General features: G+C 41.2%; 1 protein-coding gene across 1 annotated transcript; it reads left to right on the top strand.

Annotated features, from left to right (window-relative positions):
- Positions 1 to 7,441: 7,441 nt before the first annotated feature.
- Positions 7,442 to 12,335, top strand: ptger4b (prostaglandin E receptor 4 (subtype EP4) b). The gene is made up of 2 exons (XM_083930258.1): positions 7,442 to 8,499; positions 10,023 to 12,335. Exons 1-2 carry the CDS (start codon positions 7,720 to 7,722, stop codon positions 10,584 to 10,586), a joined length of 1,344 nt encoding a protein of 447 aa, XP_083786384.1. The 5' UTR covers positions 7,442 to 7,719; the 3' UTR covers positions 10,587 to 12,335.
- The last annotated feature ends 913 nt before the right edge of the window (positions 12,336 to 13,248 follow it).

Here is a 13,248-nt window from a genome sequence, read left to right on the forward strand (position 1 = left end):
CTGCTTATACATGCTAAATAGATGGATTGTTACCATGTGTAGATAAACATTGTTTAAGGCCAGTTACAAGCATTTTCTTGAGCCGGGTGCAGCCGAGCAGCTCACACATTTAGCATCGGTTGTCTCAGTGTTTATAAATTCTCTTTTAATGTCTTTTTTAATGTCCCACTGCTGATGCATTTTTGGGGAATTTCTTCTGGGGTTAAGTCATTTGGGAGACGGTTCTCGTCCAAAGAGTTCCACCTTTAATCTGTGCTATTTTATAGAACTGGGGGAGTAACCTGACTCCCAGAGGGGTTCACTTCTTACTAACGACATGGGAAGTTTGTGTGGGACGTTTGATTAGCTGGATTTTCTCTGGAGCAAACACACAAACATAGACACAGCCATTTATGGCTTTCGGCCTTTATTGGCAGTCAGAATTGTGCAGTGTCGTGTTTTAGTTCATTGAATTTGATTGAAGGAATGCAAGAATTGACAGAAGAGTACGGACAGATCGGGACTTGTCTTTCAGTGATCTGTTCCCTTATTTAGAACAAAGAGGAGCTTTAATAAGGCTATCAAACGATTGGCACTAAACACCGTGCGAGAGCAAAACATGCAGAGTCATAAACCGCAACAGTAAAATAAACTTATCTGCAATAGTAGGAGGGAAAGGAGGAATTTGACACTCACTGGAAAATTCACACCATTATTAAATTGATATTGATTTTCTCTTGAATCTTAAACATGTTAAAAAATGTTCCTCGGGAAATGTGTTCTCACAGGGTTGAGGTGCAACTGCACTTCAGTAGTCAATAAATGTCTTTATGGTGTTTTCATTAGTTCCCTGGAGAAGACTGAACTACCAGAAAAATCTGAGGTTTTATCATGTGACCCGACTCCACAAAATGGACCTGTGTTTAGTTGGGGAGGGGGGTCAAGGGGTGGCGAGGGTGGGTGCTTGTACTTCCCTGGAGAACTCAAAAATGTCTTTGGTTTTCCCAGGCTGGGATGGTGTCGAGTTTTAGAATTACTCTTGTAGAATAAGCAATTGAAACATATGGTCTTTAAGCGTAAAATATAAGATTGTTAAGGTAAAGATTCTTCAGACCTCCACATCATTTTATATGTCTAAGAAATTCAATGTGCCTCCAAATTTTTACCCATTTCTTTGAAGAAACGATAATGGCAATAATGCCATTAAATCAAGTCTTCCTGTTGAAACTAAAGTTATTACCACAACAGATGGAGACCTTTAGGTGTTTATAGAGTCCTTCACTGACTTCAGGGAACAGAAAATGTATCATGAAATAGGAATGCATCATCAGTGTCACACTGGCAATCACTCTACTTCATGGCGATGTCCAGTTCCTGGAAACAGCCCAGAAAGGTGAGTCATGTGGCCCTGACCAACTCTCTCCCTGCTTTATGAGGCCGTTATGTCTGCAAACGGCAGGAAGGGTAAACATAAACGATAAATAACCTATCTGGATACTGACTCTGCAGGTGCAGTGTGGCTTTCTGTGAACGCATCTGCATTGTTTTGTGAACCACCCAGACTTCCTTCCTCTCAGGTTGCGGTGCCTGATGACCTTTCTCATCTCTCATCTTTACTTTTGTTTTGTTCCAGCGTCACAGAGCGGTTTTACTCACAAGATGTTCCGAAACACAGGGTATGTTCAACCCTCCTATGCAATTTTGAACTCTCTAAGCCTGCAGCATCCAATGAATTTCTCCCACCTAAAATATCTGACTCATTTGTGAAAGAGCCACAGCAGACATGGCCCTGAGCATCCATCGTTGTTCTTTGCACCCTTGGGTGTTAGGGCGATTATTCTATCTGCTGCCAGCCATCGTGTGTCAACAGTGTCAGTGTTGTGTTGCCATCACAGAAATACAACAAGAGTACAATACAAGAGTAGAATTGATATTCCCGTTCAAATCAACATCGAAGGATGGTCAAAGAGGCGGCATTTTTATTTGTAGCCTTGCTATTGCATTAAAGGTTGTGTCTATCACTTCCCGACAACACAACCATTACCGGTAGAAGCCAGATCACACGGACATGGGGTCGAGGTCAACATGGGCATACTGCACAGGTGTCAACGACTTGAATTGTATAAAGGCTTCATGACCAAATACAACACAATCAAACAAGTTCCGGTAAGAATGTTAATGAAATTAACAACATCGGCAACCAAGATGAACGCTTTTTCCTGTCAATATAGCATGCTGCTCCGTGTATTATAGTCAATTTTGGATTACTTTCCTGTTGGAACATGTTCATGATTGTGTAGTTAAAGAAGCCTTTAATGGCTTTAATTCTTCATGGTAGAGAGAGCCTCTATACTCCATTACAGGCAGTATAACTGTCTGTTGAATGCTGTTGAGGCCTGAGTGTTGACATCTGTGCAGTCTGCCTGTGTTGACGTTGAAACGTCCAGCGGGTGTGATCAAGCATCCGAGGTCAAGAAGAAGACGAAGAAGAGGAAGACATACTTTATTAATCCCTGAAGGAAAATTCAAAATCATCCACTCTTCTTTTATAGATATTACACACACACGGGCCCCAAATCCTAACCTTAACCATTTGAGGTCAAGATGATGAAGAAGAAGAAGACAAACTTTATTAATCCCTGAGGCGAAATAAAATGTGCTCTCTCTGTTATAATACAAATTACAATCGGGCCTGAAATACATGCAAACAGGCACGTCTCACTGCTAAATCTTAACTATCAAACCTTAAAGATTCAAGGCTAATGTACCTCAACTATCTTGTTATAGTTTCACAAATATTGGTTTGCATCTAGACACAACCTGCAAAGAACTGTGACCATTTCTAAGGTCAATGCACAGTAATGAGCACCATTCTCGTCAAATGACCACTTAATGTCGATTCTCCTGTCATTCTGTATGTATGGTTGCCATTCTATCATCAGGCTGAAGCCACACTGTGCGTAAACCAAACTGCACTAACTGGTCTGCTATTTTGTTTTGGGGGTAAGTTAGCCGCAGGAAAAACAAATACAGCTTCAGAAAATACCATTATCAAGTAGTGGTTAAATTAGCCTTGTGAATCTGACAAACATGACAAAAAAAAAACATTGCATAAATAGTTATAACCATGTAGAGGCATGATAGTAAGTCTCCCATGGGGACACTTTTTTAAAAACATAGCTTGAAGTCCATTCTGTTCACTTGCGTACAATTTAATGGAGGATTTTCCTAAATCTGATCCAACCGCAGCATTTGCAGGAGTCCTTGTCAGGCAATTTAAAGTATGATAAATGTAAGATAAAAAACTTTACTTCAAGGGTAGGTTCATGTTTTTAAAGTCATTTCTTGCAGGATTCTAATTTAGTGATGGGGGGGCCAAAATATATTACGGTATATACAAAATATTTACTATGATTCAAATGAGTTAATATGAAGCTTCAGGTGTCAGAGTCTATATACAAAATATTTACTATGATTCAACTGAGTTAATATGAAGCCTCAGGTGTCAGAGTCTAAAATGATGGTCTTTTCCCTCACTGTAGCTCTACAAGGAAACACGGCACAAGGAAACGCAAAAAGGGAATTTGTTACTAATACTTTGGAAAGATTCCCACTTCAAACTCGTTCTGCTGAAGCCTCATATTAGATTAAGCTGAGGTTTATTTCAAAGGCAGTAGATGAAGAAGAAATATTACCTTACATTCCATCAAGTGGTGTTAAATCAGACGCAAAATAACTTTTTCACGGCAGACATTTTGACTTATCATAGCAGGAAAAACACACACACATCTAATTTTGTTACCAATGGCTCAGTTCCATCAGGTGTAAGCCATGAGAGTGAGCCAGCATGATCAAACCAGCTACCTGGAACCGGCTCACCTGAATGGAATGCATTTGTTTTTTAATTTAATCTATTACACTTGTGCTTTTCCTACGATGACAAGCCAAAATATCCACATATTACACACATCCACACACTATCCATGCCTGTTGCCAATACGGAATGAAATTAACATGACTCAGGTGCTTATTTTAATTATCCAGATGCAAATTGTAGCTATTTTTTGTTTGAAAAAAGTACTGAGGTTTAGTGAGAATAGGTGCTCCTAGGGAAGGTGACAAAGATGATTTGATTTTGAAAGGAGCTTTGTGAACAACTGTGGCAAACGGCACCAACTGTGCTTCTACATCTAGTAGCATCAGCATTGTGTAATTTCGAAAGCAGTAAAACAAACTGGTGTTTACATCTGCAATCGCATCTTTTTTATGTTGGTGCTTGCTGAAAGATTAATATCAAAGTCAAGTATGGAGACACAACACACAAAATAGGCGTTTGTATCGCTTTTAAGCGGTCTATGGAAATCAGGTAAATAGCCCCGGCAGGGTTTGAGTGGAGGACAACTATAATTTGCTCAGTGCCACCTGATTTGAACCAAAACTCTTGAAGATGCACTGTCTGATCTCGTCCACATTGGAAGAAAAAGAAGGAAAGCAAAAACTAATAAAGAACTGAACAGAGTATAGAGATTTCATACCGTTTCAACATTGTGTCATTAAGGTCATAACCTCTGCCTCACCTCCCATAGTTAGCACAGTTGGATTTTGCAGCAATATTTTAAATTGTACAAATTGAATCTGGACTAAATGGTTTCAGGGGGCTGAAAAACATCAGAACAGGTTGACAGAAAGACAGCCACTGCTTATAGAGTTGTTAGGCGCTCGTCTCGTATTACTTGCACAACTTTGACCACTGGATTATTTTTGTGTTTATTTTGGTTACTTGCGTGAAATGTGCTGGTGCAGAGCTGCAGGCACCAACAATGTCTCTTTGCGTACCTGTTGTGGAAGTCCCAAATACATCGGATTACCATCGTGTCTGGGATCATTCAGAAACACAGAAAGCTTGTACCCTAGATATCCAGATGCACCAACAGTAAATTTCAATTTGCTCTGCTGCTGCCTCTGGGCACGCACCGTTGGAGCTCAATAACTATGTCATAAAATCCCAGTTCACCAATCAAATCGTACTATCTGTTTTGGGCGGGTGTAATCGATGACGACAGTGCTGCTCCATCAAAGTCGGCTAGATAAGCCACTTTGTTCATTGGTCTTATTGGTTGTAGTCGGTTGTAGTGCTATCCAATTGCGTGCAGATGTATTTTGAAATGCAAGCGCTGGTGCTGCCCCTTGAGTTGGGAAGGTCTATTACTCATTACCCTACGTCTGAATAGATGTAGGTCTGGATTTCCAGGCTAGAAAGCTTGGTGAATGTCGCCGTCTTCTCCAGGAAGTGCACCTGAACAACGTACTCTCATCAATGCATTTGCATGATATCTTACGAAAAGTTATGCACAACAATTTGTATGATATCTTGTGAAATGTGACATTGTATTAAACGCTGTGGTATGGCGACCATAAGCGGACCGCAATGGTTACGGTCTTGTAACACAAGGTTTAGGCACCAAAACTAACATTACATAAACGGTTAGGTTTAGTAACAAAAGGTGGAAGTTATGCTTAGACTCCAAAATGACTCTGATGATTTAAACACATGTTGTGGTTTGGCTTAGTACCTGCGAGTCACAAACACCACTGTGACATGAACACCTGTCCCCCAGGTCTGTTTTGCATTCTATACGTCACCTGATTTCCTTCTCTGCTCCGCAGTCATAAACGTGGATTACACACAAACTACTGTGCATTACTGTTCTTAGCTGTGCTGACAGTAAATGAGAACAGCCTGATCTGGATGAGGCTTTCAGTGCTACCTGAGGTACAGATTTTGCTCTAAAGCGATCAAAAGTGTACCAAAATAACTACATCCTGATTTGGATATGTAAAAAGTCTGGATTCCTGCTGTGTCAGGTCTGTCCGCAAGACGACAAGCAAACAACTTTTAAAACACTTGTTTTCTGAGCGAAGTTCAGATCGGTTGGGGCCGTGCTTTTCAGGAGAATTTGAATGCTCACAGGCTTCCGCAACACAGTGTCCCATGTGGAAATATTCTAAGTTACCCAGGATCAAGGGACTTTTCAGTACTATGAGAGACGTTTGTTGTCTTCCCTTTGTCAGAGAGAACACTTCACTCAGAGGTCAGAGGAAGTGGGAACCTACCTCTGTGAACATTTCAGTCCGTGTTTGATAGAGTGCGTGACACTTTTTCAGCACACACACCACAGATCACTCCACCACAACGCTAACATCCTGCTCTAAAACATTTCGTTTACAGATAACAAATAACAGCATTTGTTTGTTAGTTTCTCCTTGTTTGATTCAGCGGAGACACTATAAACTTCCCGACTAGTGTCCTGACAAACATGTGTTTTATATTTATTTATTTACATTTATTTATCTGCCACAGCTGTTGCTGTTGAACACAGCCCGATCGCCTCCAAATAAAACAATGCTGACAAATAAAAGACGTGTAATGGCGCTAGGGAAATTTAGCATGAATAAATAATGTCAGACGTACACTGAAGACGATGCAATGTTCATGTCTAAAGTTGAGTTTGTACGAATTGAAATCTTTACGTGCTTTTACACAGATGTTCAACTTTGTTCTCAATTCATTTAGGTTTTTGCATGAGCCGTTTGCAAAGTCTCAACCTGACTCAGTGGAGTGTTTACAAGAAAGTGGGAAAGTGTGGTTATGAAGTGCTGTTACCACAAGTAAAAAAGCACATTGGTGACGTGAATGTGCTGAGTTCACACGTTGAGGAACCTTGTTAGTTGAGAGTAAGGGGGGGGGGGATAAGTTAAGAATGCACATATGGTACATCACATATTTTAGTTTTTCTGCACTAACAAGTTGATTCCGATCAGTTTTGGATTCAAATGATTATGTAGAACTGACTGTACAGTGTCTTCAAACGAGATGTTGTTGCACATTAAGATCAATGTAGGAAACCTGATGTCTTAATTAAGAGAACAGGCAGGGGTAGAGATCATAAAGCCAGCTAGGTGTCTGTTATAGGCTAAATTATACTGACTTGATAGTGAGGAGAATTTTGCAGGGAACAAATGCATCATAATTTAAAAAGGTGATGTTCTGCATGACATATCTTAATTAGTGACATTAAGAACGGAGTAAAACTACAATATTTAATTTATAAAGCAGCATGAAACACTCAAGTAAGGTACAAGTACCAAAACATTGCATTTAAGTGCAGCAGTATAACAAGTACATCCTTCAAAGAATCCGCGTTTAATCAGAGTGTATCACATTTTGCTTGCAGGCATCTTAATAAATGCATTGATCCTGTTTAAACCAATAGTTATGGCTTTGCTGATGTCACAATGTCACCCCATCCAGTGATAATAAGAAGTGAAACTGTAAACTCGTACACAAATGTTCTCCCGCTGCGTGTGGCGCTCAAACAGCTCACTGGTTAAATGGGACGCAGAGGAGGAGCCGCCCGCAGTGGTTAATAGGAAACTTCCCTGTCAGTGTTTGAGTGTGACAACAAGGTGAAGCGCAGCGCACAGTCTCGCAGCATCGCCTGCAACCCAAAACCACAAGAGTAAACATCTTTAACCCGCGGACTCGTGTTTTTTGTTTTTTCAAACACTTGGCTGGATTATGGAGTTTTCATTCTGTGCGTAAAAGGGACATTTGGAAACGATGGATTTGCCCGATGTTGGAGAACCTGGAGAATGCGCATTGATAGAAAGTGTCACTACTCTTGAAGAGGGGGGACTATCTTTGCTCAGTGTTAAACAGTGAAATAAATCCCAGCAGGTATGAACTCCACGGCAGCAGCGACGAGATTTCCACCGCCCACCATCCCGGCGATTATGTTCATTTTCGGGGTGGTGGGGAATGTTATCGCCATAGTGGTTCTGCGGATATCACGAAAGGAACAAAAGGAAACAACTTTTTACACACTTGTGTGTGGCCTAGCAGTGACAGACCTCCTGGGCACTCTGCTGGCCAGCCCTGTCACCATCGCCACCTACGTGAAGGGCGACTGGCCGGGGGGTGAGCCGCTGTGCCAGTACTCCGGCTTCATCCTGCTCTTCTTCTTCTTGGCCCAGCTCAGTATTGTGTTTGCCATGTCAGTGGAGAGATTCTTGGCGATAAATCACGCGTATTTCTACAACGAGTACGTCAACCAAAAACTGGCAGCGCTGACTCTCTTGGCCATTTACATTTCCAACATCGTGTTTTGCGCGCTGCCCAGCCTGGGGTTCGGGCAGGTAGCGAAACAGAAACCGGGGACCTGGTGTTTCATCGACTGGCAGAACAACCAAACAACAGTTGCGACTTTTAACTTGATGTACGCGGGGGTGAATTCGGTCATCGTGCTGGCCACTGTCATATGCAACGTGATGGTGTGCGGGGCTCTGATCCTCATGCACAAGCGGTTCATCCGCCGCACGTCTTTGGGCACGGACCAGAGGCGCATCTCGGAGCTCAGGCGCAGACGGAGTTTCGGGCGATTAGCTGGAGCAGAGATCCAGATGGTGATCCTGCTTATAGCTACCTCCGCTGTGGTTCTCATCTGCTCCATACCTTTAGTGGTGAGTACGTGTAAAATTAAACTTGGCATATTTTGCACCGGTTATGTGCGCAATAGAGTTTTACTCATAAGATTTTATACAGAGAAAGAAGATAAAGAATACAACCCTCCTAAAAAGTAATGGGATAGAAATGAATCAAAGTAAAATATTTACCTAATTAATTACACAATGAAAACAAACAGGCAGGAGATTGTTGATAATACGTCTCATTTGATCGTTCGCACCCCGTTTGCTGTCTAAGACATTTACAAAACGCCAGTCATAGCACACACGTCGTTTGGAAAAGATGAATCTCAAGTGTTATTTTAAAAACAGTCCCTGAGAGTTTGCTCATTTAATCACCCACCACCAGACTCCGAGGGCAAAGATCAGCGGAGGGCGTGAGATTTCCGCAGGTGGCAAACAGACATCCCTGCATGTGTGGGGCCAAAGTAGTCATAGTTAAAGGACCGGGTAACTGGTTTGCAACAATGTGGCAGGTCCCCATATGAATATTAAAGCTGAGTGAAATTATTTTTGATAAAGAGTGATTGAGGGACAAAGTCCACAGTTCTCATTCTGTGTAAAAATATATTCCAAAAATTGAATTTGAAGCATGTTAGAAATAGATCTTTTAGATGCATAGATAGATAGATAGACACGTCTTGGGATCAGTGCTACAGTCTGTTTACATTAAAAAAACATCACAAAAACAACATAAAAGATCTTTGAAAAATTAGAGATATTTGACATTGACCACAGGGAGCAAAAAAAAAAAAAGAACCTGTCAAATTAAAGTGCAAAAATGCTTAGTGCTAAAGTGTTTCTACGCGCTGCATATTGTTCTATTGCACTTAGATTTAGCATTAGAGTTCAGCAGCTCGGTGGAGGCTGGAACAAATAGCTTCAAGCTGTTTGATTTGCACTTTGGCACACAAAGTCGTCTTCCTGATGGCAGAGGTTCGTATTCAGAGAAGAGGGGATGTCGGGAGTCTGCAATTATTTTTGTTGCGTGTTTCATGACTGCCTGCTCGTACAGGTTCTGTATCGTTGGATTTTAAAGGCCCATTATGAACACAAGAACTGATTACATCAAGCGAAATCTGCTTTAATGTCGGTATTGTTTTCAGACAGGGAAGGTGAACCTATCCCTTAAAGAACTCACTTCTATAATTGGTGAAATGTCGAACATTAAAGTTTTTGTGACTCTGGCTTTGTGAAAATTTAACTGAATAGACTCTTGGGAAGCCCAATGGCCGAAGGCTCTCTTTTGAAGAATGACAATGAGAACTCTGTTTTTATTGGCCTCTTGCCATCTCCACACTGCTGTGGTTGCACTGAAGATACATTCAGACAAGTGACTATTTAGATTTGACCGTTCCATGCCAACCATGTAGGCATATGTCAAATAAACAATTACTTTACTCTTGTAAATGAAGTGCGAACAAGTTTGGGCTTCTTAAAACAATAGCTCAAAGTGATTTTGCACATGTTGTTCCATAATGTTCCTTAATGTATCTACTGTTTTCTCTCTTATCCTTCAGTGGAGGATCTTTGCAAACCAGCTCTACAGTAACCAGAAGGAAGAGCGTTCCTGGTTGAATAAAGACCTCCTGGCAATTCGCATGGCTTCTGTCAACCCCATCTTAGACCCCTGGGTCTACATTCTGCTCAGAAAGACAGTGGTCCTCAAGATGATGGAAAAAATCAAGTGTGTGTTCTGCAAAATGGGCGGGCGGGGAGGGAGGAACGGCAGGCAGTTCCGCTGTGCCGACGGCCGCCTCTCCTCCTCCATCGTCTCACGAGATTCTCCCTCGCTGGTGTCACGTGAGCTGCAGGAAATGGTGAGCACCTCACAGACCTTCCTGTACCCGTCTGAGGGAAGGTCATTTCAAGCAGGGGCACAGGGTGGCTCCAGTCCACCGACTGCACAGACGTTACAGGACCCCCAGCAGGTCAAGGGGCCTCAGAGGGGGGGTTCACAGAGTGATATACAGGACAGAGCACCAGGCAGGCCACTGAAAGAGTTTCTAATGTGCCCCAAGGACCCGGCTTTACAAGTGACCTTCACGGATGAGAATGCAAACATACAGGAGAAATGCATATAACAGTTAGCATGATCTCAAAAAGCATTCGTCACCGTCATAGTAATGTTTTGAGACAGACTAAAGGAACTAATAAGAGCTCTGCAAAGACACGATAATAACGGGAAAGCATCTGAAGACTGAATCATCATCAATCAATCTGTATCTTGCTGTTTAACAGACTAAATATCCATTATCAATGTATTACTTCTCAGTTCTAACCACAACACCATATTACTAAATACACTTAAACACATTACCATCGCAAGTAGAGATGGGAACAGAACTCAATTCCAGTTCCATCAGAACTGAACGCCTCTGAGCTCATCCATTCCTTCTACTGATGCCGGCATGTATTTCTGACAGATGTACATTGCAAAAAAAACCCTGTGAAACTCACGTCTGCTGCTGGAAACTTGCAACAAAAAGGAGTCATGGCAGAGACAAAGAAGCGCCTTAAGTGCGGCTTCATGAAGAAAGATGACAACTGTGCAGCCTGTAAAATGATTATTTCAACTAAGGGTGGAAACACCAGCGATATGCTGAAACATCTTTCTACACAACATGGGCTTAAATGTATTTGACACTCACGCATTAGTGCCACTGCTTCTCCACCGTTCTCGAGCAGCACGTCCATTACCAAGGGTAAATAGCCTGCTGTAATAACATTAGAGCCACGCAGGCAAGCTTAGCTTCTTTGACTAAGAAAGCCTAAATGAAAACAAAACGCTGTGCAAATATTTGCTCATTTACTGTTTCAGAGTTCAGTCCCAGAGACGCTGTGACAGTTGAGTTTTCGCTGAAAACATGCAACCTTCTCTTTTGCAGCATCGAAAAGTATTCGGGAATCATTAAGGGACTTTATAAAGAATCAGACGCATTAGCAGAATCAATAAAGGCATTGATATCAATAAAATCTTATCAGTTCCCACCTCTAACCACAAGTCACATCAACAAATCCAGAGCCACATGACGTTGAGGAGGATCTCTTTTGTGTCACTTTTTGACTTGTGAACCCGCTGCGAGGCTGTGTTGACGAGCCGCACAATGACTGTAAAGAATGGTAAAATGTGAAAAGTGTTCCTTGATGTTTAATTTATTGTATAAGCATGAAATTGTACGCTATTGTCTTCTCTGTGAGAAGGTCCAGATAGTTTGGAGCCATTTTAAATTGGTACAAGATGAATTTGTTCAGCTGGTTCTTTTTGGTACGTCGGAACATTTGCAAACAATTTGGTCAAATTGGTTGACGGAGCAGCTCTGACATCAAAGCTGGGATCAATCCACCCCCTGCATTTCATAACAAAAGGCAGCTATACTGTGACTTTTCCACAACACAGACACTGGAGGATGTAAAGAGGCCTCCTAAAGTAATGTGTTCATATACAATTGTCCATTTACTCTTTCCAGCCCGATACTTTGTAAGGATTAATCCAATTTAATCTTATTTAACCTTCATGCAATGTGCAATTCCTCTCATCTAATCAGACTTTATAGGGAAATTAAGAAGGGGAATGAGAATGGAAGACAGTATTAGTAGTATGTTTCCCGTCTGATGAGTTTAAAGGTTTTGCTTTTTCATACAGTACAATGGATTTCCTGTTGGCATTAATGCTGTTGTTGCTATAAACATTGATATAAATACCGTGTTCATATTTCAATGTTAAAGTTGTTGTTGTTGTATCAACAGCTGGTGTGAAATTTACCACAAAATGTTGACTCTCTTGTGAAAAGACTAATGCTTCACCAAACTCATGAATAAACAATACAAGTTGGTAAATGTCCACAGACATTTGTGTCACTCTTTTATGGTTTAGTATGACAGTTACGTATGTATTGCAAACTACACTGCACAAAAATAGAGATGCACCGATCCGATACCTGGATCAGATATCAGCTCAGATATTGACCAATGAGCTGGATGAATGAGGCCGATCCATGATTTCGATCCAGTCATTTCTTTTTTAATTAATATCATACACAGCAATACAGTTACAGCGATCTAGTCACTTCAATTCTATGTTTGCAACACCGGTTACATCATCAAGCAGAGCACGCAGCGCAGCTAGTGATGAGCAAACACAGAGCAACGTGGAGCAAGCGCCGGACCGAGCCAAGTCTGCTATTTGGAAATATTTCAAACTTGATACGGCAACAAGTCCGACCGCAACTTGCAATATCTACAACGTGAAAGTTGTGAGGGGTGGTGATAAAGTTGGTAAATCCAACACCACAAACTTAAATAAGCACCTTTTATTTCTTTTATTTCTAATCTTTAACAGCATTTATTTATTTTTGCTGCTAATGTACACTTTGATATTTATTTGTTAATAAATAATATTAAGTACATTTATTTTTAACAAGGCTAAATGTTTATGTCAAGCCTGATGCCTTCACTTACATGTCAAGGTATCAGGTTAATTCATTCCACAGTGCATCTCTATCAAAAATATAAATGCAACACTTTTGTTCTGGCTCCAGTTTTTCATGAGCTGAAATCAAAGATCTAAGACTTTTTCTTTGTAAACAAAAGGCCTATTTCTCTCAAATTCTGTTGACCAATGTATTCAAATTTGTGTTAGTGAGCGCTTTTCCTTTGCCGAGATAATCCTCCCACCTGACAGATGTGGCGTATCAAGATTCTGATTAGACAGCCTGATTATTGCACAGGTGTGCCTTAGGCTGG

The sequence above is a fragment of the Echiichthys vipera genome, assembly GCF_963691815.1.
Source record: "Echiichthys vipera genome assembly, chromosome: 16".
NCBI classification, from domain to species: domain Eukaryota; kingdom Metazoa; phylum Chordata; class Actinopteri; order Perciformes; family Trachinidae; genus Echiichthys; species Echiichthys vipera.

Bases quoted from the DNA above. Each gene is read 5' to 3' on its own strand.
- ptger4b (XM_083930258.1), top strand. From the start codon at position 7,720: ATGAACTCCACGGCAGCAGCGACGAGATTTCCACCGCCCACCATCCCG. The intron at 8,500-10,022 runs GTGAGTACGTGT...CTTATCCTTCAG, and splicing joins TCTGCTCCATACCTTTAGTG to TGGAGGATCTTTGCAAACCA.